Source organism: Elgaria multicarinata, chromosome 3, assembly GCF_023053635.1.
Source record: "Elgaria multicarinata webbii isolate HBS135686 ecotype San Diego chromosome 3, rElgMul1.1.pri, whole genome shotgun sequence".
In the NCBI taxonomy this organism is placed as follows: Eukaryota; Metazoa; Chordata; class Lepidosauria; order Squamata; family Anguidae; genus Elgaria; species Elgaria multicarinata.
The window spans coordinates 63,259,470-63,284,664 of record NC_086173.1 but is presented as its reverse complement, the minus strand read 5'-3'; the positions used below and the strand labels follow the sequence as shown (position 1 = coordinate 63,284,664).

Here is a 25,195-nt window from a genome sequence, read left to right as displayed (position 1 = left end):
ATCTATGAGGCTTGGACACCGGTTTGGACGCAGCATCTCAAGTGATATAATCACTCACCCTTTGTGTCTATGGTGGCTTTCCTGTGTGCATTTTTCAGGCTCAACATTGCCTGTTTAGTTGCTCTGGGCAGCAATTGTTGATTTCCTGGATGGATCTGAAATGCAGCATGGAACAAGGGGCGAACTGGGAAGAAGGGTTTGCGAAGAAGGGCTGGTACATGGCTGAATTGGTGTTAAGAGTTGCTAGTTCAGTTTGAAGGAAAAAGAAAAATGGGGAAGGGGGAAGGATAGGCACTATGTTCCTTAGGAACGTGGTTGCTCTAGAATAATAGATGTGCCTTAAAATAAGGGAAAACTTGCAATCCTCGATGGAATTCAGTCTCTTATATTAGTTTTTGGGGACTATTTCTAACAGGGGCATGGATTAACAGTAGCACCTTAAATTTTATACATTATTAAGAACTTAAGTTTCTTGGAAGCAGATGTCTCCCAAATACTCTGCTACCTCCAAGGTTTTTGGAATGGGGGGAGGGTAGAAGAAGATTTCTTTTTTAATCGGATCCATACAGCACCATCTGGCTTGCACTCTAATTTTAGACTGAGCGAATCTGACTAGGAGAGTGGGGTTGATTGGAGGTCTCGAGTCTCCTGCAAGGGGGGAAAACCTGTATTCTTAGTTTGAGAGGAGAAGGCATCTCCATTCACTCAGATGTGCTTAGCCTTGAAGGCCTGTAATATTTCAGAAGCCTTTGGTGAATGGAAAGAGATCAAAGCATGCTCTTTCCCAAAGGAAAATGTGATTTCATAAGATTCTTGCCTACTAGACTCTGTCCCAAAGGGATACACCATCTGCCAGCTTCCTTTGTTTTGGTCTCTCCTGGGATTTTGGTTGTCTGGAGAATGGGCAATTGTATACTGCCTATTGGACCCACTAGAGGGCAGCAGTATTTAGAAACAGGTACCTGTGGTCCTGTGACTACTTGCCCACACCCATAATTTCTCTTGACTAATGCCACCTGAATTCAAATACACACAGCTCAACACATAAAAATCCATGCATTTCATAGAACAGGGATGGGAAACATGTGGCCCGCCAGATGTTGTAGTCCAACAACATCTGGAGGGCTATGCATTCCCCATTCCTGCCATAAGACAGTGTGCACACATTTACAAAAACAACCTCTTTGAGGCCCTATTAATTATTTTATTTAAATATCTAAACTTTTACATCCTGAAAGCTAAACGAATCATCCTTTGAAAGCAAACCCAAACAGCTACTAAACCAAAAAAATATATGAAGATGGTTCCTTATTTTCCCAGCCACTATAATCTATGTAAAGAGGTCTGCCTGAAGATACTCAAGCTGGTGCTGTGGCAGATGTTTCAGATTGAAAGAGTTTGGGGTACTCAGGGTTATGTATGCTTTTAAAAGAAAAAGCCTGCAAAAATTTTGCACCAGGAAAAGCTGAATCCTGTGATGATCTGTATGGATTGTGCACATTTGCACATATTTGCTTACTTTGCATTGTTCTGTTTCTACTAGTAATAGAAGTAGCTGGCCTACATACATTACCTTACCACCTAGACTTGCAATATGGTGCCTTTGTATATAGACAAGAAACAAACAGGTTGATGGGAAATAGAAGGACCTTGTTTTATCTGACTAAAACAAGGTCCTTCTATTTCCCATCAACCTGTTTGTCTGACTTTCATGTTGTGCTGGTCTATGACCGAAATAAACAAACACACACACACATATCTGACTAAGGGGATTGCTTAAGGTTCTCTGGCCTGGATCTTAATTCATACTCGTCAGCCTGAATAATAAACAATTGATCAGTTGTGGGAGTTCAGACTCATAGATCAAGGATTTGATTTAGAATGAGTTTCCCTGTTTGTACTTGCGTACATGTAATTCATCACCCCAGGGCCCGAAGAATGTAGTGAGAAGATTCTACTAGATTAGCTCTTGGTCCCTGTGACACTAGGACTGTGAACATGTTGACATTTTGACTGTGTAGCAATTTCTGTACCCCTGCAGTGCAGTTGTAAAATGTGGAATACAGACAGTCCATGAGCATGCGGTTTTACATGCTTTTGCTGTCCAATCTGGGCACTTGATGGTTAAACCTAAGAAAGCATTGCTCTTATTGACCATAGTGGAGAATGTGGTCTTTTAATACAGTAATCAGAAGGTGTTTTCCCCCTTCAAATCTTATACATATTCATCAGGTTTTCATGTGAAGGAATTTAGATATTGGACTGGTTTACATGCAGCTTTAAACCATGGATTAACATTATGTGGACAAGCTTGGATGAATCTGAGCAAAATATTGGACTTGCATGCTTGTCCCTCCTCTCTCCTTCTCCCACGGGGCCATGAGAAGGACTTTGGCAGAGTTTAGTTTCACTTTTACGAATTCTAGCTCAGTGTTATGTTTGAATCTGAGATCCTAGGTTTAAAACAAACTCTGGTTACTAAAGAAACCAACTTCAAACCATGGGTTCAGAATCTGGCTTATTAAACTAACCAGAGTTTGTTTTAAACTAGGATCCTTGTTTAGAACATGACACTAAGCCAAGATCTTAGCAATGAAATTAAACTCTATTTTAGTCCTCCGCTTGCTTCGTGGGAGGGGAAGGAAGGGAATGAACCTGATGGTTTGCCTGGGCTCCTCCATGTCATGCTAAACTAATGGTGTTGAACCTCTTACAGCCCAAGGGCCAAATTCTATTTCAGAAAAGTTCTTGAGGACCACATTCCAGTGGTGAATGAGGTCAAAGGCCAAAAATAACCAGCATATTTTAGCTTCAGACTTACTGCCATTAACTAATCCTTAAGAGAGGGATTTTAACTTTTTAGAATAGGGGGAAATGCAAAAAAAGCCAGAAAACTACAAAATCATCAGTGGTTGGAGAAAGGGTTTACATCTTGGAGAAGAAGCATGGCCATCTGGGAGATCTCAGGAGTACCAGGTCTGGCCCCTGGTTCTGAGGTTCTGCACCCCTGTGCTAAGCCATAGTTTAGTGTTATGTGCAAATCAGCCTCGGATGTTTTCCAAGATAATTTTGGTTTAGGTTTAGAGATGCTGGGACATAGTTTTTCCATAGAGCCTTTGGCCCTGCCCTTTAGAACTTGTTACCTACAGAAACCAGCCCAGGTGCATGTAATTGGACCAAACCCACATTCCTCCCCTGCTTTTCCTTTCTTCCACCTCCCTCTCTCTCGCTCTCTCTTTTATGTTGAGTTTTACTCTACACTCCTTGAGGTGTTACTCTGTAAAGTGCCATATGTATTGATGGTACTGTAGAATTACTACTAGTAATAGTGGTCTTTGAGATACAGCAGCAGGATGAAAAAGTGGCTGTGAATCTGCCTAAAATCACATAGGCACAAACATTCACAGATACAGTTATATGTGTATACATATTTTCAGACCTATGACTAGGAATATTTGTTGAAGGTGGAATGATATATTACGAAAGACATGAGCTGCCAGCACTCTGTGCCTCTTTGTCCCCTCATCCTTGAAACCTCTACTACAGTGCAACATATGATGTGATGTCATTGCATGTGTTTGCCTGAGCCTCACATTACAAATGATATGAGGAAGAGGATTGGCTGCAGCCAGAAGTCACTTACAAGTTCTTGTTTTCCCCTCAGTCACATATATTTGCCAGGTATATGGGAGCACATGCAGCAGCACATCTACAAATGCTAATTAACAAAAATACACAACTTCAAAGAAGAAAATAATGGAGATATATTATTGCAAGAATGCAGAGGGCATGTGAACACCGGTAAAGTTAGTGTCCAACCCAGGGTTGCTGTTCCCCACATTTTCCATCCAATGCCCATATCACACCTGGTCAAATTGCTGGAGATTGCTGTGAGAGAGGAATGTTTGATCTCCCTCTCCCTTTCAGGAGAAGGCTCTTGCAGTCAAAGTCACTGGTGAATCTCCCATAATGCACCTGGCCTCTCTTTAATCAGTGCTTTTCTGTCCCATGGTTCCCACTTCAAGGCGCTGCGGCGGCGGCTGCTTCTGGTGTTTCATCTCTCAGGCCCCTTTGTGTTTCTCTGCTAGGGCAACTGAACAGCTCATGGGTCCAGCTTCAAAGTATCAACCACATGGGTTTTGATAGGCAGGGGGTGGCTTTAAACAAAGCCACTTATCCACACGAACCCTTGGTCCATTGTCTGCATGGCTGAGCTTGACAGCTTGGGTACGGACAGCTAATGCCCATCCTAATGCTTATCACTACCTGGCATACAATGATGTTCTTGCTTATGAGTGGATAGAGGAGCTACTGGTACCCTATGAGGATCAGTGGACTGGTCATTCTGAAAATTTTTTCCAAGGGAACCCACCCAAAGGAAGATGTTCAATCCCATTCTCTTCTCCTTTTCTCCTGTTGTGCCAAATTGCTTCTGACAGCCTGTGCCTCTTTGCAAGATTCTCATGATCCACTATTTGAGGCATACTAGCTGATTGCTGGCTTGTCCAGTGTAAGAATGGCTCCATTAGCTTGATTTGGAATTATGCGTTAAATAGTTAGAGAATCAAAACATGATAAATGCAACTTCTCTGCCCCCCACACTCCCTGTCCAGTTCTACTAGGAAGGTCTGTCTGACAGTCAATACTTTGCAAAGGAAATTTACCTCTCCGGTCTCCCACTCCTTTGACTTGCCTCCGCTCCCTGACTACCACCAAACATTTCGTGGTTTCTTTGATTTTGTGCAGCCCCCCCCCCCCCTCCATTCTAAAAGGTTGAAATGTCTCACCTAAGGCTTAGTTACTGGCTTTAACAAGAATTTTAAGCTAAAATATGCCCGTATTTTGGTCCTACCCCTTTTGTCTTTGGCACCACCCACCACTGGAATGTGACTCCCAAGAGTTTCTCCAAAATGGAATTCGGCCCTTGGGCTGAAAGAGGTTCTGTACCCCTGCTTTAGGAGCTCCATGTTCTGGGGCAGTGAACCAGTATGGAGCAGAAAGCACTCATGCCTTGGTGCTCAAATGTCGGGTTAGCTACCCTTCCTTCCTGCAGTGGTGGGGTATAATGGCAGTCCATCTAGGACAGCAGGCAGAAGGGGGGGAGATTGGACTCACTTAGGGAAGCTGGGGTCTGCAGTCCAACACATCTGGAGGATACCAGTTTTTGGAAGTCTTCTCTATGGGGTGCAATGTCACTGCTGAGCATTGCCACATTCTGCTGGAGCTCTTGAAGCTGCTGGCACAGTGTTTTCTGGGACTTTAGACCTACCGACTCTCCCCGACTCAGAAATGAGGGCCATATGGCAGGGAGGGAGGCAGGCTAGTGGCAATAATGACAGCTGATAGAATAACAAGATGGAGTCAAAGGTTTCCCACCACAATGTGCCCCTGTAGAGATGGTTAGGAAAATCTCAGATCACTCTTAGACACCCGATCTGCACCAACCTGCCTGCCCTGAAACCAAAGAAGTGTCACAGCCCTGACTCATTGCACAAGATGAAGTATGAGGACCGGTGGGCTTCTTTGAAGTGAGCCTATCCCGAGGCAGCCTGTGCAAGAACTCGTGGCTTTGGCCACCCCATTTCAGTTTCTCTCGTACTTTTCGCCCAGTCTTTCATTTCTTCTTCATTCATGTCCTCCGTTCATGTATCCATTCTCAGCTGCCCTTTCTTGCTTTCTCAGCTCCTATCTTCTCTTGTCTGCTTGTTCTCTCCCCCGGCCCCCTCTGTGTGCCGCCACAACCACCAGCGCCAGGCTGTACTAGTTAGTTACTCAGCTAATGGTTTAATTACAGACTGCCTCCACAGGGCCCTTCCATTAACCCAGCAAGGGGGAAGGAAAAATTACACAAAGAGCAGCGGTGACATGCTTGCTTCCCAGTCCCCTCTCTAGCCTCCCTTTAAAGCCCTGAGTGCCACTAATGTAGGCTCCCCACTAGGGACTCTGACTCTTGCCCTTTGCAGCTTAAGGCACAGGTCTCTTGGCTGATTAGCTGCAACAAGCTAAGAGGGTCTGAGGAGCCCACGAGGAGGGTGGTGTTCTGCCAGACATGGGCCACAGTATATTGCCACACACGACGAAGATGCTCTCCTTTCCATTTCCTTCCTGTGGCTTGCCAGCTCCTTGGGAGGCAAGGAGAGACAAAATGGATGCCTTACCCAATGTAATACATATTATAATAGCTGAGAGAGCAGGGCAGGCCCAAGCAAATGGAGCACTGAATAAATGTAAATGTTTTTCTTGGGTATTAGCCCTGGGAAGCATGCCAAATAGCCAGGACGTAGGTGTCCGTTCACATCAGTGTTGTCCAGGTACGTGACTGCTGTTTTAATGCTGTTTTGACAGGCCCCTGCTCCTGCTCTATGAGAGATTATAAATGTGAGGTGTAGTGCTGCTTCTTACCTTGCAGGCACTCCTAAAAAAATATGAGAAGTGCACCTGCCAGGGAAGACATACTGCTGCACCTCCTGCTTTTTAGCATGGAAAGGGAATGGTGGGAGCAGAGGCGGCCTGTAGGCCTCCAGTTGGCTATCTGTACATTAGGTAACCAACGTACCCATTTTTCAACCAGCTCTCATTGTAGCTGGGGAGCGCACAGCAAGGTTGCTAGGCAACCACAACACACTTACTTCCTGCCTCTTGGAGTAACAGAACGGACAGATTTGGGGGCAAATGTAGCTGTGGCTGTGCTTCCCCCAAATAATGCTTTTAGAACGGAGTACCCATGAACAGTCACAGCAGTGACCGGGTGCAGGAAGGATGCTGCTGCAACTTGAATGAAAGAAAGCCCAAAACTATTGGCCTGTGTGTACCAAGGTGAGCTAGGGGCTGAGGCATGGCACTAGACAGCTGTGCCCAGAAATCTTAGCTTCCCACAGCTTTTATCTGCCACATCATAGTGGAAAGAATTCTGGAATGAAATACTTCTCCACCATCTGTGGGATAAATCCTAAGTGTCCTTGTTCTTCTTCCCTCCTTTCTTACGGGGATGGTAGCTCAATCTAGGAGCCTGAGCTCTCAGCTCAGCATCCATCCCATAAAAAAGATGAGCAGAATTTTCTAGCATGAATCTTTCTGGAAAACTCCCTAATATCCATATTCAGTCCTCAATTGGTTTCCCTCCTTCCCTCCCTTGTTTACTTCCCACCTCCACCTCTCCAGCCTCGCAAAACCTTGCAGGATTCAGGAGGATTGCAAAGAATTTTCTCAGCACATTTCCCAGACCCTTTCCTCAGCTGCTGCTTCTAAAGTGGGTCACGGGTGGTGCGGGGAGCCAAGAGCTTTATGAAAAACATGTCTGGGTTTTTAAAGAGACATCTGCCTGAATCTGTACAGCTTAGTCTGAATATTCAACTCAGCCCAGTAAATGGGCCAGATCTCTTTTTACTATTTGGGTGGTGTCAGGACAAGCATACCTTCACATTCAAGGCATACACAGACATGTCACATCTCTGGGGGGAGAAGTGATCCCAAACCCCTACCATTTTCCTTCAAAGAATGAAACAGAGGTGGGGGTGGATTGGACTTAGAAGTAAAGAAATATGTTGCAGATCTCACAGTGTCTGAGTGGAAAATACGAGGGCGGAAATGAAATATTGGTTTAGCAGGTCCTTTTTTTGTAGCCTGTTAGAATCCAGAGTTAGGCAAGCAACCCTGGAGTCCTGATTTTCATGCTTTGGTCTAATGATATGTGCTATGCATACTTAAGAATGGGAGGAAATTACAGCAATCAATCAGGAGATGAACTGGAATGTCAGGATTGAGTGGCATAACAGGCCCGAAGCCCTTACTCTCTCATCTCCTATCTCAGCAGGTCTAAGCCGGGCTGGCTTACCCTTTGGTCTGGTTCGTCGGGAACTGGCATGCGAAGGCTACCCTATTGAGCTGCGCTGCCCAGGCAGTGATGTCATCATGGTGGAGAATGCCAACTATGGACGCACAGATGACAAGATCTGTGATGCTGACCCCTTCCAGATGGAGAACGTCCAGTGCTACCTTCCAGACGCCTTCAAAATCATGTCCCAAAGGTAAGAGATACTGGACAATTTCTGTGGGGTAAAGGTAGCATTTATCTTCCCTGTCCTCCTCTTCCCCTTAAGATTTCTCCAAGTCTCATGCTGTTCCTCCAAAATCTCTGTTTTGTAATATGTAGTTGAGTCCCCTGAGTAGCAGTTCGTTTCTTAACCCATTATGTGGTCCTTTGGGGAAATTAGAGGCAGGACAGTTCAAAAATGAACTGCCATTTCAGATTGAAGCAATCATTTCAGATTGAAAGCCAGCATGGAGGCTTCACTGGCCTGGAGCCCTTCAGATATGTGGGTCTTCGACTCCCACCATCCCAAGCCAGCATAGTCATTCAGGCTGGGGATAATGGAGTTGTAGTCTATCACATCTGAAAGGCACCAAGATGGGGAAGGCTGGTGTAGTGGATAGTGTTAGACAAGGACTGGCGGGTAGACAGGTTCAAATCCCCCATAAACTCACTGAGTGATCTTGGGACAATTACTAACCTACCTCACAGAGTTGTTGTGAAAATAAGCAGGGTTCCTTTGCAGAAGAATGGGAGAAAACTGATTTATTAATTTATTTGCTCCAACCTGCATTTAACCCAGTTTTTCCAAGTCTTTTCTGCAACTAGGAGAACTCTCTATATATTAATGATTACTTCAACAACGAAAGTTAAGGGACAGGCATAACAAATCTTGTGAAGTCTTCTCCCAACCCTCAAGCTTAATTGAGGAATTCTGAAAATGTGGTGAATTGTAGATACCAATTTTCACTTTGCTAGTAGAGTTTAACCCCACCCCATCCCAAAAATCCTTGGGTTAAATGGGCAGAAAAGATGGACTAGTGGCTGACTCTAAACAGAGAGAAAGAGAGATGGCAAAGAAGAGTGTGGAATCCATGGCACTCAAAATGACTTCTACTCAGCAACTCAAACCTTCTCCACATTGCTGGGGAAGAAAAAATTAAAGAGTGAGTCAATCAATTCCATTGCCCTAATTCTCTCATCAAACAGCTCAATGGTCTACCAACCGGTTCTTTGTTCCTCAGCAACAACTCCTTCAAGGCGTCATATTTTCTTAATATGCTCAGGTCAGAAAGCCACGCACATCCCTGTGACCTTTTCATCCAAGTACCCTGTAATGAAATGAATGTAAATATATTTCCCAGTGTAACAGACACCATTTATCTAAAAGCCTGAGCTTATCTAGTGCCATAGAATTGAAATGATTAGACCAAGTATTCTCAAACCTTTAGGTCTCTGAAGTCTAGAAAATTTTCCTCTAAGGGAGTCATCATACGAGCATTTTATTGCACGCTCGTTACTGCCCACTCACAGATTTTCGCAGGCCCTATTCTCGACGTCATCTGCATCTTGTGCACTTCTCGTGTCTTCTAGCCTGCTTCATGCAACAAAAAATACCCCGGTAAATCCAAATAATTTTGGAGATGGAACTTGCCACTATCTCTTGCTGTGTGCAGGAGAAGCAGCGTGATCAAAATGGCCCACTGAATGGGCCACTTATCTGTTGTTTACTTCCTCTTTCCTCTCACTGAGAAAGAGGAAGTAATGAGGCCCAGTTGGAGAAGCCCAGTTGGAGAAGTGACAGTAAGGAAATGTGATTTCCCCCCATGTGATGATGCTCTAAGTCTTCCCAAATGTCACTAAAATAAAGGACTTTGTTGCCTTATTTTTGTGGCAGGTATCTTGTGCCTTTAACATCTGTGCTATGGGCAGAAATTTGACAGATTAAGTTCTTTCCAAACGTGGAGGAAGTAGGGATGGGTTCCCCTCCCCAATCATATGGTTAACCTATATAATATCGTGAGCTTAACATGAAACATACTTGCACTTCAACAAACCCAACACTATAGATATTTGCTGTATAAGAACTACCTAAGGAAGTTTAGTTGTTGTTTTTAAACCCACCTTCAAAGAAGGCACGTTTGATTCCCTAGTAGACTGTTCCTCCCATAGGATTATCTATATCTTTTACTTAGTATGTCATGGATTCCTGTGAATTTTATTTCTCTACTGAACAGGATTGGCTTACTTAAATTATTTTAAATTTTAATACCAGTACTGACCCTAACTATTTAAAAATAATTTCATTTATTGTTAGTTATTAGGATGTAATAAATATTGTTACTCAAGCGCTTAGAAGACAATTAGGGTGCATCTAGATGCAATTTTTCAGGAAAGGCACTACTGTGACAGCCTTGGGAGGAGGTTCCCACAGTTCGCAGTGTATGCCATGACTGTTTAATGTGCTCAAAGCACAGGACTCGCAACTGTCACCAGGAAAGTGAGAGATGGCAAAGCACTTCTGTGGGTCGCATTTGTCAACCATTTTGCCTCCACAAAAACAATGCGTGGCTTGGATTGGGTTGCAAAGTATGCAGCATGGAACTCGGAGAACCTAAGGTTTATTTTGTTTTGCTTTGTTTGAATTTATCTGTTTTTACATGGTGAAATAGTTTTTTAAAAACTTTCCATATGGAGAATTTCTGCTAAATACAGAAGATTGGGCGGTGTTTTCCCCAGAGTGTTCTCCAGCGGTGGCCCTCCACAATTTAAAACCCCCCCCAATTGATTTCAGTGTGGGAGGCAATAATCACCAATATCTGCTCTAGGCTGGTGTAGATAATAATGGGCCCTGTCCCAAAGCCTCTTGGAAGAATGGAGACAATTTGAATCCAGTGGATCCAGGGCCATCTCTTATCCACCACCTGAACACCCCATTTTGGAATCGATCACCAATGGAAACTCTGCCCTGTCCTAAACACCTCTTTCCAGAGATTCCTATGGTTAGAATTGCTCCCCTAGAAACAAGGAAAGTTCAGGATACTGCTTCCATTAGTCAAAGAAGGGCACACCTTCATTCAGCACAATTCTTAGCTTCTCTTTTGACCCTAAATGCTGCAGGAATCCCAACCTCTTTTCCTCAGTCCATATCAAACAAACAGGATCCAAAGCTCCAAATGCAAAAGGGGCAGGGAGATAAATCTACTGTTTGCCTGAAATTAAATATGTAAAAACCCCTTACATTTGTTAGTATTTTAACATTTCTTATTGCATCTCATTCTACAGGCAGCCTACATTGATAATAGCTCAGTATCTTATACATTTATTCCAACAAGTATTCCAAAGTATTTCCCCCCCAAAAAAGGTGTTCCAAATTAATGCAAACTAACCCATGGCTTTGCCATTATTATTATTATTATTATTATTATTATTATTATTATTATTATTATTATTATTTTAATCACCAAGTAAACTGAATGCATATTGTTATGTTCTTCACCCCATAGAAGGACAATGATGGTGATCCAAAGGAGCGCTTACTCTTATGTATTCATTAGCGTTTTCCTTTCATCAGCAGTCCCCATGAAACAACCAAGCTATATTTCAAACGCTTTTGAGTTTAAGAAGTCATTTGGCACCCAAATGCGGGTGCTATTTAAAGGGTGCTGCTGCCGATGCACCTCCCTGTGTCCTTTAAACAGCCAATTGCTTTTTAAGCTCAGAAGAATTTAGCAGGCACTTGCTGAGAACAAAACTCTCCAGATGATTTGGGTACATGTGTGGATGGTGTGTGCTTTCCTGTCCTTTTGGATTGTAGCCCTTGGGTTGGATCCAGGATTTTCCTTCTACGAGAGGAAGGGCTTTGCTTGCCGAAAGTCCTTCTGCACAGTTTTGGAGGATACCCGCTCCTCCACATACCACAGCTCACTCCATTTAGCAGGGTCTCCTGACTCTCTGTGTAGCATTTTCAGAGAGTTAGAAAGGGAAGGGATGCTTTAGGGTGGATTCCTGCATTGAGCAGGGGGTTGGACTCGATGGCCTTGTAGGCTCCTTCCAACTCTACTATTCTATGATTCTCTGATTTTAGTAGGGAAGCCCACATCTATCAGTGCACTTGATCCAGCTTAAATCGGGATCTAACGTGTAAAGTAGCCTCCCCCAACCTGGCATTGACCATGCTGCTTGGGATAATGGGTGTTGTAGTGCAACAGATCTGAAGGGTACCAAGTTGGAGAATGCTGATGTAGAGGCTTGGCAAATATGAAAAGCAGAAGGATAACAGAGGAGAAAGTGCGATAGAAACCAAGTTGTGGCCTTTGAATGAGGATTCAGAAGTTGCAATAAAGAGACAGGGGCCGGATCTACACTAGTCTTATAATGTTGCTAGTGTCCGTTTCTAACGTGGTTCTCTGTATCGGTTCTCTGTAGCTGTAACGTTACTGCAGGGCACATTGTTAAATCCTTTCGTTGCTGGGTTTGCTCCACCCACTGCCTGCCTCATTCCTAGCCAGCAGTGCAGGGCAAGTCATAAGCACACACAAACTCCCTCCCTCCCAAAACATCTTAACATAAGTGCCAGGGAATTGCCTGAATGCACAGGAACCAGCCACTTTGTTGAAGCTAAGTTGGGTTGGGTCTGATCAGGGTTAGGATGGGAGACCAAATTGAAAAGTTTTAGCAACAGCCGCATTTAAGCCCCACTGGTCATGAGTTTTGGACTTTGGACCCTTGTTAATTTTCCTGCAGGGAGCTACAGCTCCTTTGCAAAGAGGGGGGAAATGTTTTTTTAAAAAATCATAAAAAATCAACCGATGACCCAATTTGATTCAAATTTTAAGGCAGGATGCATGGGAGTACTTCACAATAAAAGCCGATTCTAAGGTGGAAAACTTCTGAGTCCTTTGCATACAATTGTCAGTGATTGCACAGTATAAGGCTGGTGTGATTTATCTGCTGTAGCAGATAAGACAGCAAACGGGGTGAAGGAAGGAGAACAGGAAGTGGGCGGAGCAATCCCAGCAGCTCTGGGTTGCGAGAGGAGAATTACCGGTATAAGGAGGCACATGAATCTGCAGCCACGCTGGAACTAAGAAACAGAACCTGTAAGTACGACTCATTTACAACGTGGGAGACCCAGGGTCACGTGACACTATGCGTCACAGTCACCCATTCAAAGCGTTAGAATAACACCAGTGTAGATTCCCACAGGGACTTCTACTAAGACTGATATTGAATGGTTACCATTGCTGGAGAATGTGTGCGGGAGGGTGCTCTTGCACTCGCGTCCCGCTTGGAGGTTTCCTCATGAAAGCACGCTACATTTCTCTGGCATTGATTCACACAGTGCTTTTTTGAGTTTGTTTTCAAACTGGTTTGTTTTTGTTTTGGTCAACCTGCTTTGACTTAACAAGTTGTGATTGTTCATATGCGTAGGCTTTCCATTCAGTCAGATCATCAATGGCAGCGGAACTTAGCACACAATCGCTGACAAACGATCTGGGCATGTGGTGAATTGGTCTACAAGAACAGTCAATTAATAGACAGGTTTTTCTCCAGATAGGGGGTTTGCATGGCTTAATCTAAGCCATCTTTCATTAGGGTTCAGCTCCAGAAAACATGCTTTCTGTGCCAGGGCTCAGCCGTGGAGCAAGTAGAGTAATAATAACGTGGAAGAGAGTAACTCTGAGCATGTGACCTCTACACATCTGGGCCTGTAGGATAATGATTCCAAGTCAGAAGGTCTGGTTTCCAGGCAGCTTGATTCTCTGGCACCTCTCTTTGTAGAAAGTAAGCATTGGCGTTTTCCCTGGTTTTGTAATTATGCAGTGTTGCTTTGTTATTTATCCTTCCCCTAATCACCAATTCTAGTACAGTATCTGAATTGATTTTTGACCCTACGTCCAACACCCCTTGATTATGCCCAACACAGAGAAATGGCTGCCTCTCCTATGCTCATATACATTATTTCACCTCAACAGCTGTAGCGTCCCAAACATCCCATCCCAAGAATTCCATAAGTCTCCCACCTGTCAGGCAGCTCCTCACCATTCTAGTTTGCCAGAGGTCCTGTAGGCTGGTGACTTGCTTGCTTCACTCCTACTCACTTTCGTTGGTGATTGCCTGGTTACCAACATATTTCCTTTTTTTTATTATTTCTATCAGGAATCACTGGTGAGTTTCCCCAGCGGTAGCAGGAGCAGCAGAGGGCGAGCAAGCATCCCCAAGCGCTCCGAGGATTGCTGGTGGATTATTTTTTAAATAATTAGAAATGGCTCTTAGCAGCAAAATTCACTAATTATTAACAATATGAAATGATTAATTAGTTACCAGTACCATTATAAAGGCATTTACATGCTGTTTTGATTTTCATTTTTGTTACCAAGTATTATCCACTAATTATACAAGTGGAGTTTCTGTTGCTAAGCAGCTATATCTGTTGCCTGAACTGCAATCCAGAATCCATTTACCCCAAAGAAGAGGCCAGTGGGACTTTCCACAGTAAATGGGGAATCACAAATTGTACATGACTGGGCCAGGCCTTACCTGCCCAAACTCTAATGTGACCCTGCCAAATTAGGTGAAGCGAATAGCTACTAAGGACAGGGTCTTTTCAGTGATGGCAGCCCGGCTGTGGAATGACCTCCCCAGAGAGGCTCACCTGGCACCTACATTGTGGTCTTTTTGATGAATATGTTTTATTTTCCCAGGCTTTTTAGCCCTTCAGTTTTAAAAAATTAATTGGCATCACGTATTGCTGGCTTTTATCTTGGTTCCTACTTTAGTTTTATTCTGTTTTAAACTTATGGATCTTATATTACGTTTTCCAATGTGTTTTTAATGTTTTTGTTTTGTGAACAGAGTGCTTCGGCTAATAGGTGGTATAGAAATGAAATAAATAAACAAACTAAACTAAACTAAACCCTGGCTCAAACTAAGAACATAAGAAGAACCCTACTGCTAGATCAGTCTAATGTTCCATCTAGCTGGGCTTTATTTTTGCCACCAAGGCTTCTGGGAAATCCACAAGGCCTGTGGGCATCTGGTTGGCCACTGTAGGAAACAGGGATGCTGGACTGTTGTTCTAATCCAACAGGAGTGGGTGGGTGGGTCTTATTCTCCTTCTTTTTCTTTTATTCAGTGTCAGAGTTTAATTTGAGCCAGGGTTTAATAGCCTGGGCTGGCACAACTTGCGATTCCCCACTGCTTCTGCTCCCAGGGAGACAACAAAAGCAGGAGGTTTTTTGAGCCTCCCCATCAGGTTGCTTTATATGGCTGGAGAGCTGTGTTTTTCTTGGTAGGTTAAAAGCTGTGCAGGCCTGGCTTAGCCCCATAACTTGTTTTTAGTGTCAGTGTTCAGCCCTGTGTTCAGATGATGTATCTCAGTGTGTGCTTTTTGTTATCCTTATTATGGAGCAACCGTAGCCAGGCACCACACAACCAAGATTCAGAAACAAACTGGATGCTCAGAAATGCCATAGGGCAGCCCTCCCCAACCTGGTGCCTTCCAGATGTATTGGACTTCAACTCTCATCTCCCAGCCAGCTAGTCGTGCCGGCTGGGGATGATGGAAGCTCTAGTCTAATACATCTGAAAGGCAACAGATTGGGGAAATCTGCCCTATGGTATCTGTACTACTTCAAACTGCAGATCGGGGATTATTGAATGTTTGAACATTCCACCTGATAAAGTAAATATATATAGAAAATAAACACATCAGGCAAAAGCCTAGGCTGGAATATTTTTTCTTGATGTGGCATCTTCCTTCATGTGGAGCATTTTTGTTGTGGGAAAGCAGCCAGACATACAGTTCCTCTCCCCCCACAGTCTGAAATAGTACAATCCTAAGTGTGCTATTTCACAAGGTACAATCCTGTTAGACTGACTTTCAGGTAAGCGTCTTGTAGGTCAGAGGGTATAACTTCCAGGCATGTTTAAGCCTTGGCACATTTTATGAACTAATCATAAGCATACTATCTACTATTTCTCTTGTACTTCTCTTCAAAAGCTGAGCCATACTATGGTGACAGAGCATTTCCCTGCCATGTCTTGGGGATCTTTCTTTAAGCTAGGACCCAATTCAGGCATCACGATAGAATATGATAAAAAGCTATTTACAGTAGCTTATTTTGAAAATAATTTTGAAAATAAGCTATGGTTACCCCCCACACGATCAAACCAAAAGGCTACTATGCATAGCTTATTAAGCTACTGTGCGTTGATTAACTCAGCCCCTGCCCCCCTCTCAGTCCGCTTATATCTCATCATCCCTTGCTGTGGAAAATATATCCCACCAACCCTGGTGCTGCAACAACATCACTAACCTTCCCCAATTGGCTAGCTTTGGTCCGGGGGCATTTCCTTCTCCCTCCACTCTCTACCTTGATGGCAGGAGGTGCTTGGAATGGTGGATTTCCATTATCTGCTGATAATTTCCACTCACCAGTTTAGCAAACATCATCATATTGGTTTGATATTGTTAGCTTTATTTCTCTAATCTTGTCTCAAATCATATCACTTAAATGGGTTAATAGAAAAGTGATACTGGACTCTGTTGGTTTTTTAAAAAATGAAATGCATGCTTACAAAATAATAAACATTTGTTTTAAATACTTTCCCCCAAAAGAACTTCAGTGTTTATGTGGTTGAGCTATCTTTGGTATCTGTAGGGTGACCATATGAAAAGGAGGACAGGGCTTCTCTATCTTTAACAGTTGTGTAGAGTGGCCAGATACAAAACAGGGCAGGGATCCTGCAGCTTTATCTGTTGAGATGAAGAGAGAAATTCACTAGGTGCTGCATGAATTCAAATAACACCTGCTGAAATTCCCTTTTCTGTACAACTGTTAACAGTACATGAGCCTTGTCCTTCTTTTCATATGGTCACCCAAGTATTTGAGCACTCAGTCGTTGTTCAAGTAAACATAGTACTCATGGGTGGAGGTTTCTTTGAGCCACAATATGGACCCAACTGCTTCCTTCCAACATAAGTCTATGTTATAGTTCAAAGGCTACTGTTTTGATGAAAGGCACTAGATATGTATTAGGTGGATGCCTAACAAAAGTCAGGTGGTGCTATGAGTAACACACCAAGCAGCTGTAGCTCAGATATGGCTTGCAGCCCAAATTTGGCCAGTTTAGTTCAGATCGATATGTGAAATTCCCACCCTGGGGTATTTGGGGCTTCCCTGCCTCTCATGTCCCTATCTGATAGTCTTCCACACTTCCTTTCACCTCTTTCCCGTCAACGCATCATCATTTATTTATTTATTTCCTTCCACCATTTCTGTACCACCTTTCAGGACAGAAAGCCCTCCCAAAGTGGCTCACACACACAAGATTAAAACATAAAATGTAATTAAAAATCAACTAATTTAATATTACAAAGCTAAAATAACAATCTAAAACACTTTTAGTCCACCACAGCAAATCCTCCAGAACCATTAAAAACAGCATCATAAACAACTTAAGCCCTTTAACTCAAAGCAGAACAATTTGCTATGTACTCTGTGTGACAGAGCATTTCAAACACTGCCAAGTGTGGTTTCTACCCAGATTTGCCTGTCTCTAAATCTAGTGTAGGCTTTCGTCCTTGGACTCTTTTGTTCATCTTTGTGCCTCCTCTGCTTCTTCCCCCAACACCCCTTGCTTATCCCTGTTCCCCTTCCGTCACACCCTCGCTTATCCGCCCATTGCAATTCTGTCCCCCATCTTTCAGCCACCAGACCTTTGGGCTGGCTTCCCCACTAGCCTTCCCAACCCCCTAACCTCTTCGCCTCTTTCCCCCTTCTTAGTGCCAGCATGCATGGATGCATTCATTTTTATGCCTCTTTTTGCCCCAGATTGTGCCAAAAGTGGCTTATAATAACAATAACAATTGGTAAATATAATTACAAATATAAATACATAATAAACAGTATCAGTAAATCTCAATATTCATACATATCCTTCTGTCCATAGGTCCTGTTTGAGTTTTCCTAGCCAAGCTTATTCACCTTTCATACAGAAGCTGCACTTTGTTAGAATTCTATTACTGAAAGGATGCCCCCCCTCCCCCGAGCATTAAATTGTGCCTGAACATTCCATGAGATCACAGCACCTCAACCAATAGCCTTTTTTATCCTGCTATTTTATATTTTCCTGTGTACAAAATTGCCTCTAGTTAAAGATCACATCCTCAGATTTGTCCATCTGGAAGATTCTTGCACAGCTTCTGGTGAGGACCGAGATGTGTAGCTTAGTTTTGAATGAGGAAAGTTGTTCTTCACTTAATTCCTACTTTTATTTCTCATCCTTCAATTTTTCCCTCCCTCTTCCCCTCTGGCCTACACATCCCAACCTATAACATAAGTCTGCAGTCGGATGTATTGCGGCAATCATGCCCTATATTCCAACTCTCAAATAGTGGGGTTGGACCCTTTGAACGTTCTGCTCTAAGAAAGGGATGCAATGGATGGGTATTCCTCACAGCAAGATCTGAGAAAGTGACTGGGCATTTGATGGGGCTGTATGGAACTGGAAGCACCACCACCTTAGCCCTCATCCTACCCATTTTACTGGCAAACCCAGCTTCAGTGAAGCAGGTGGTGGCTGTCCTGCCCCAGGAGGCATGAGCTGATACCGGCTCCAGTTGCTTTGGCAGCCGACAGCTCCTGGGAGTCCCCCTTCCAACCTCCCTTGCCTGTTGCATCAGCCTTTCAAGGGAGAGCAGGTGGCAGGAGCTAACGAAGTGGGAAATGTGGAAAGGGGGGGCATTGCTTCTTGGTTCTCCTTCTGGACCCAAGTGAGGGTGAAAGTCTAATGATTTAGCAATGGGTTGTCAGAGGACTGTCTGCTTGCATTGCCAGTTGTGACCTGGGTTGTTGGAGAAAAAGATAAACGTCATAGAGGGATTCTTCGATTTAGCACTACTTATGTAGGGTCAGGTAATAATGTTCCCCCTCCCCTACCCATGGTCCGTTCGCTTTTAAGAAGTGATGTATATGTCCAGGATTTTCTTGCACAATGGGGCGATATTGGCTTGGAGGGACCCATTACCTTGGTGGCAGAGGAGAGAATGGCAAAACACATTTCACTCCTACAAGACAGCCCCCAGTTCTGAAGGGCAGCAAAAAAAACCCAATTATATATGGGAATTATATGTCCTCTTGGGTGCTTGTACAAAGTTGTAAAACGAATATAGCTTGCTATGACATGAGTGTCTGCATACGCCTATGGATTTATGGGCATGTACTGAAGAGCTTTGACAGTATAGAAATGTAATAAATAAATAAATGCACAATATGTGAATTAGTTTCAACTTGTGGAGCTTTGCACATAATTAAAGGTTGCCAGGAATACTCTTATGTTAGAAGCGCCTCATAATCCACTATCGCAACAGTAAAATGTTCTCGACAGTCTCTGGCCCGTGGTTTTCCTTTCATAGAAGAGAAAGCCAGAGAAACAGGGAAGTAGCAATGTCTGATATCTTGCAAGTCTTCTGCTGACCAGTCGGGGAATGAGTTGCTATATAGGAAGCTGCCTTATACAGAGTCAAGCCATTGGTCTATCCAGCCCAATATGGTCGACACTGACTGGCAGCAATGGCACTCCAGGGTTTCAGGCGTGCAAAACAGGTGTTCTAACACTGAGCCATGGTCCCTCGCATAAAGTGAAGGGCTGTCAGTATGTTATGACAGAAGTGTCTTTTTATTATCCTGGAGGTAGTTGTACCTGCTTGCTGCCTGCAGCAGCTTCATACCTGAAATTATAATCAGTATCCCAAACAAAATAGTGGTGCAGCAGTTTTTCAAAGACCGTCTGGAAAGTATGTGCAGTTCTGGGTGTCAATCACTGCCATCTAGTGGTTTCCCTTAGAACTGCATTATGTATTGCTGGCATAATAACCTATTCTGTTTGTTTTCTCTCTCTCTCTCTCTCTCTCCCTCTCTCTCTCTCTCTCTCTCTCTCTCTCTCTCTCTCTCTCTTCTCTTTTAGGTGCAATAATCGAACACAGTGTGTTGTGGTGGCTGGCTCAGATGCTTTCCCAGACCCTTGCCCTGGCACCTACAAGTACCTGGAGGTCCAGTATGACTGTGTCCCCTACAGTGAGTCCATTTCTCATTGTACTCTGATGCTTCTCCTTATTTCTGTTCTTGATCCAAATAAGACCCCACTTGACCCAGGGAGGAGAGACTTCGCAGACTGGCTCCCTAATGCACACCCAGACAATATTGGCATACAGCATGGGAATAGGATGTACCTGCCAGATCTGTAACAAAGAAACATGCCCTTTCCTCAGTGTCTCTTGTGATGGACTGGGGGTGGGGTGGAGAAACCCAGTAGCTAGAACCGGGGTGGAGGAGACCAAAACTTCTGGGTTCTGAGAAGAGAATTAAAGCTAATGGATTGGACTTTGGCAACTGGGCAAAAGCATTCCTGGTTTCCATCTGCAACTCTGTCACTAACTCACCGTGTTTGGGTGTCCATTGCCTTAGCTTCTTTACCATTTCTTCCCATCTAATGGCTTTCATACTTGAGTGCCATGTACTTGACTGGGTAACATGCTACGATTCTAAATTTGGGAAATAATATTCCTGGGCAAATAGGCCTTTTTTGTCCAGGTTTAGGACAAAGGTTGAACGCAGCTCTATTTTTATGCTGTTATGTGAGACCTGCCCCAATAGGCTGAAACCAGACCATCCATGGCCCTCGTCCATTTAAGCACCCAGGGTTCATTTGAGCTCAGCTTAGGCCTTCCTCCTAAGAGAAAGATCCCAGGAGCAGGATCATATTGCTGTCCTCTCACCTTGAACCCAAATTTGAGGAAAACACAAACTCAAAGCCACACACAGGCCCTCAGGAGAAAGTCTCTCACTGTGTGCATGTAAGCCCACACATGACTGTGTATGCAAGGTGCAAGTGCTTGAAATACGTGCTCTGGGTGTGCACTGTATGTTGGTAACAGCTGTGGTCACTTCTGCGGATATGTATGGTTCTATAGCACTCGAATCATCCTTGGTGTGCTTTGTGCGCTGTGTGAATGTCTGGGTGGGCAATACGCCCAGTGCAGATGTATACATTTGTGCTTCACGTGCTCTGAGTATATATGCATTGCATCCATGCATATATGGTCTATATGCCCATATGGATAACACAATGTATTTGTATGCACACTCAGGTGTATGACCATCTCCATGTTTGTGTGCAATGCATGTGCACAAACTCTGAGTGTATGTACACGTGCATGTTTCAGTGTCTTGGAGTGTGCTAGGGGGTGGCTCTATGTGCCTTTGCATCAGGGCTACAGTCACCATCTGGGAGGTGGGAGCCTGTTTGAGTGTAGCCATGGCAGCAGGGGGCAGGGGTGCTACCTCTTCCCTGCAGAGAGACAGGCTGAGAATGACTAGGGGGCATGGCTTCCCCAAAGACACGGCTGTCATCCCTTAATGGAGCTAGGGCAGTTGTCTACACTCTTGCATTTGATGCCTGTAGGCAGATGGATTGCTGTTTGTGTGTATGCACACCCATGTATATCTTTATAAATGCTCACAGGCCGTGTGAAGTCGTGAGCACAGGTATAGCTATGGCTCTGTATGTATGCACATGTATGCACGTTTATTGAGTGTGGGCATGTATGTGCTTGCACCACCATCCCATGTGTTTTAAGCCCAAACTCATCTGCATCCAGATCAAGAGACCTGAAATGGAGCTTAATAGCTGCATTATTCCTTGGAGAAATAGTGGTGGTGGGAAGAGCATTCCTAAGAAACCCACTCCTGAGAAGGCAGCCATGTGCAATAATTATTCTCAAGGGAAAGAAGTTGTGAGCTTTAATAAAATGCACACCTAAGTACGCTGATAAGCTGAGTGCAGTACAATTTGATCCTCTGGCTTGGGAGGCGATCACCAGGCACTATAGAGTATAAGCAGCAGTGGTTATGAGGGTCTCTTGTCTCCTGGAGTCAATCTGTCTCATTCATACTGATGGAAGAGGCTGCCATTCCCTAACCTGGTCTCTCAATTCCCCTCTGAGCAACAGGCCATGCCAGGGGTTTCAAGATAGGGCTGCTAGGTGTCTATTATGTTGAAAACAAAAATGCTCCTAACTTCAGAACAGCCCCACAGATGATAAACAAAGTCCCGTGATCCTTGCACCATGGGTCTTGACCACCCCTTATTATTGACATGTTGATCTGGCAAATCTAATAAAAGCTACTTGACTGCCAAGTTTGTGGCGTCCCTCCTTCCTGGGTCAGCAGCTCATACACCCTCCTCCTTTCCTATTCTGTCTTGCTTGGGGTGTGTGGAGAGATGTGCTCCTCGTCTTTTGGTGTCTTGTACACTCTCCACTGGGGCTAGGGTCCATGTGGGAGGGTCAGTCCCCTTCCCCTCCCTGCTAATGCCCCTTTGGTTTCTCCTCACAGATGAAGTGAAGCAGAGCAGGGCAGGCGTGACCTCTTAACCTCTTAACATTCATTCCTGCCCCTTTTCCTTCCAGCTACCGGGTGGCTTCGAAACAAACCAACGCTCATCTCAGGGTATAACCAGTCCTGACCCCCCACAATTAACAGCACTGGGGATCCACCAAAACCAGCAAAGGGCACTAAATCACCTGGGTAATGAAAATGCAGCCCAAAGGTGGAAGTGGGGGAGAAATAGGGATGATGTTGGGGGTGTTGTGAACCTGTATGAAGTCTAATGGGCAGGGAGAGCAACTGAACACAGCAGAGACGCTGACACTAAGATTGCCTCATCAGTGTGTATATACCACTGCATACATCCTTTAAAAAGCCTGCCTTTTATACACATTTTTACATTGTAAAAATTTACTCATAGGCACATTTACAAGCTTATTCATGTGTTTTCGTTCTCTCTCTGGGCTGGTTCACACGTCATGATAAGCCAGTCTGAAAGCAAGCTATGGCGGGTTGTTTGTTTGTTTGCTCGCTAACCCACATTACTGCCAACAGATGTTCAGGCACTCTGTGGCTTGTTGTGGCTTGTTTCCCCCTTAGTCCTCCCACCAGCTCTCTTTAGGGCATAACCTCGACAGCCTACACCATTCCGGAGCAGTGCACATAGGAATGAAACAGGAAAAAAGAAAAAAGATTAAAACCAGCAAGTTAAAATTGTTCAATTTTAATCAAAGGACCAATAAAAACCGTGGCTGGTCAAGTTAAGGAATGCTTCCTGGAAAAGAGTTGTTTTCAGGAGGCACCAGAAGCAGCATAGTGTTGATGCCTGCCTGGCCTCCAGGGGCAGAGAGTTCCAAAGAGGAGGACCCACCACACTGAAGGCTCTTCTCCTGGTGGACTCCAGTCGGGTCAATGGACCATGTGGAACCACCAGGAGTATGCCTTCCAATGACCTCAGTGACGGACAGGTTGGTAAGGGAAAAGGTACTCTCTCAGGAATCTTGGTCCCAAGTTGTTTAGGGGTTTGTACACTAGTACCAATACTGTAAACCTGGCCCGGTAGCCAATATTTATTTTGTAGAATTTTTTAATTATTTTTTTAGTTTCAGAAATTTGCACATATTTAATGTGGTTTTTTTCCACCTTTGGGGAGATTCGTGCACATGTAACATTTTTTTAATTTTCGGGAAGGTTTATGCAAATTCACTAAGGCATAGTAACTATTGCCAATCTTTCCAAAAGTTAAAAAAAAAGGTTAAATTGGCGTAAGTTTCCTTGAAGGTGGAAAAAAATAGCATTACATTTGCACAAATCTACCCAAAGGTGTGTGTGTGTGGGGGGGAAATAACATTTAGTATGTGTAAATCTCCTAAAGTTGAAAACAAAATAGTGTTACATTTGAGCAAATGTCCCCAAAGGTGGAAAACAAAAAGGTGTCACTTTCTAGGGAAGCGACGACGTGGAAGAATAAATTGACTGGTGTCGTTTCAAGACATAATAGAGAGGGGATATTGTTACTGAGATCATAGGGAGAGGCTGGGTTTTCGCCACTCTTGTCAGATGGTCTCTAACCCTTTTCAACAAGCCATGCAAAAGCCGTCATGCTGCATTCATATGTCATGACAAGCTATGCTGAAAACAAGCTACCCTGAACATCCCAGCAGCCATGCGTTCTCAGGCTGGCTTGTGGGTGGTTAACAAACCACGCTGAGGGAACTGCACTGGGTTTGGACTTTACAACAAGGTACCCTGAAACAAACAAAGGTGACAACTCACTGTGGATTGTCCATATGATCTTTCTTCTCCCCCCGCCCCACTCACAGAGAGTTTCCCAGAGTCATATGTAAAGGTGTATGAGAATTTGATTTCAGGCTGTTTTCGACCAGGATTTACCCGGTTTGCAATTTCTGGACTGAAAGTGGACTCAAATGCAATCTGGGGTTGAAGTCCCTACATTGCCAATCTTGCAATGTGACTCGCGGACCCAAGGAAATGCATTACACAGCATACATCCATTTGAAAAAATACCTCCTTTTGAAAAATGGGCACAAACATTAATCAATGGAAGAAGAATGCATATGTTTCAAAGATGCATACAATTGATGCATACTTTTGGGGGGGAAATACACATGAATTTTCATGGAAAAAGCAAAAGATCTCAACCTGATACATGAGACATGAGATGGACTGAGCTCTGAGGTGGAATTTGGAGAATTTCAATGAATTATTGTTGTGCTTGTATACACACCTCTAGTCATATGCAGACTCATGTAATTACATATTTGCATACTTGAATATATTTGCCCACATGCATACATTTTCCATATTTGCACATTTTCCCTCTGTCCCTCATGTACACGCACACACATAAATTTAATATCTTAGAAATCTGCCTGTTTACTTACATACTCTGTACCAATGTTTCCAGTTATACCTATTCACATATGCAGTTATACGTGTAAACCCGCTTGCCAAATCAAACCAACATTTCCCTTGCAGACTTTCATTGGCCATATTCAGACATTTGTCTGTGGCTTCTTGAGCCATACTTTATGAAGCTGTGGACAGGTGTTGTAGCCATGCGCTCCTCCCTGGCCCCTCCTTTTCCTCTGTCTCCTCACACACTGGCTTTGGCATAAAGATCCTCCTCTGCATTAAACCAAAGTTCCCCTTTACATCCAAATTGGGTTAATATTAGTTAACAAACCAGGATGGAAGAGCACACTTCCACAGTGAAAACAGACTTCATAAACCATGGTGTGGGAAGCCATGTCCAAATACAGCCATTGTCGGCTCATCTACACCAAGCAGGATATTCCACTATGAAAGTGGTATATAAAAGGCAGGAACCACACCAAGCAGCATATAGCAGTATGAAAGCAGTATATAGTATGTCTCAGTGGGCTCCAACAGTTGTCAGTGCACTTCAATCTTGCTATTTACTGTTTTACTCTGTACAGCACCATGTACATTGATGGTGCTATATAAATAA

At 43.9% G+C, this 25,195-nt stretch overlaps 1 protein-coding gene across 1 annotated transcript in view; it reads left to right on the top strand.

Annotated features, from left to right (window-relative positions):
• The window catches only part of ADGRL1 (adhesion G protein-coupled receptor L1), a 140,685-nt gene that overhangs the window by 65,017 nt on the left and 50,473 nt on the right, over positions 1–25,195 (top strand). The window contains 2 exon segments of the mRNA XM_063120487.1: positions 7,811–8,027; positions 19,784–19,893. Of these exon segments, the coding sequence (XP_062976557.1) occupies positions 7,811–8,027; positions 19,784–19,893 (327 nt within the window).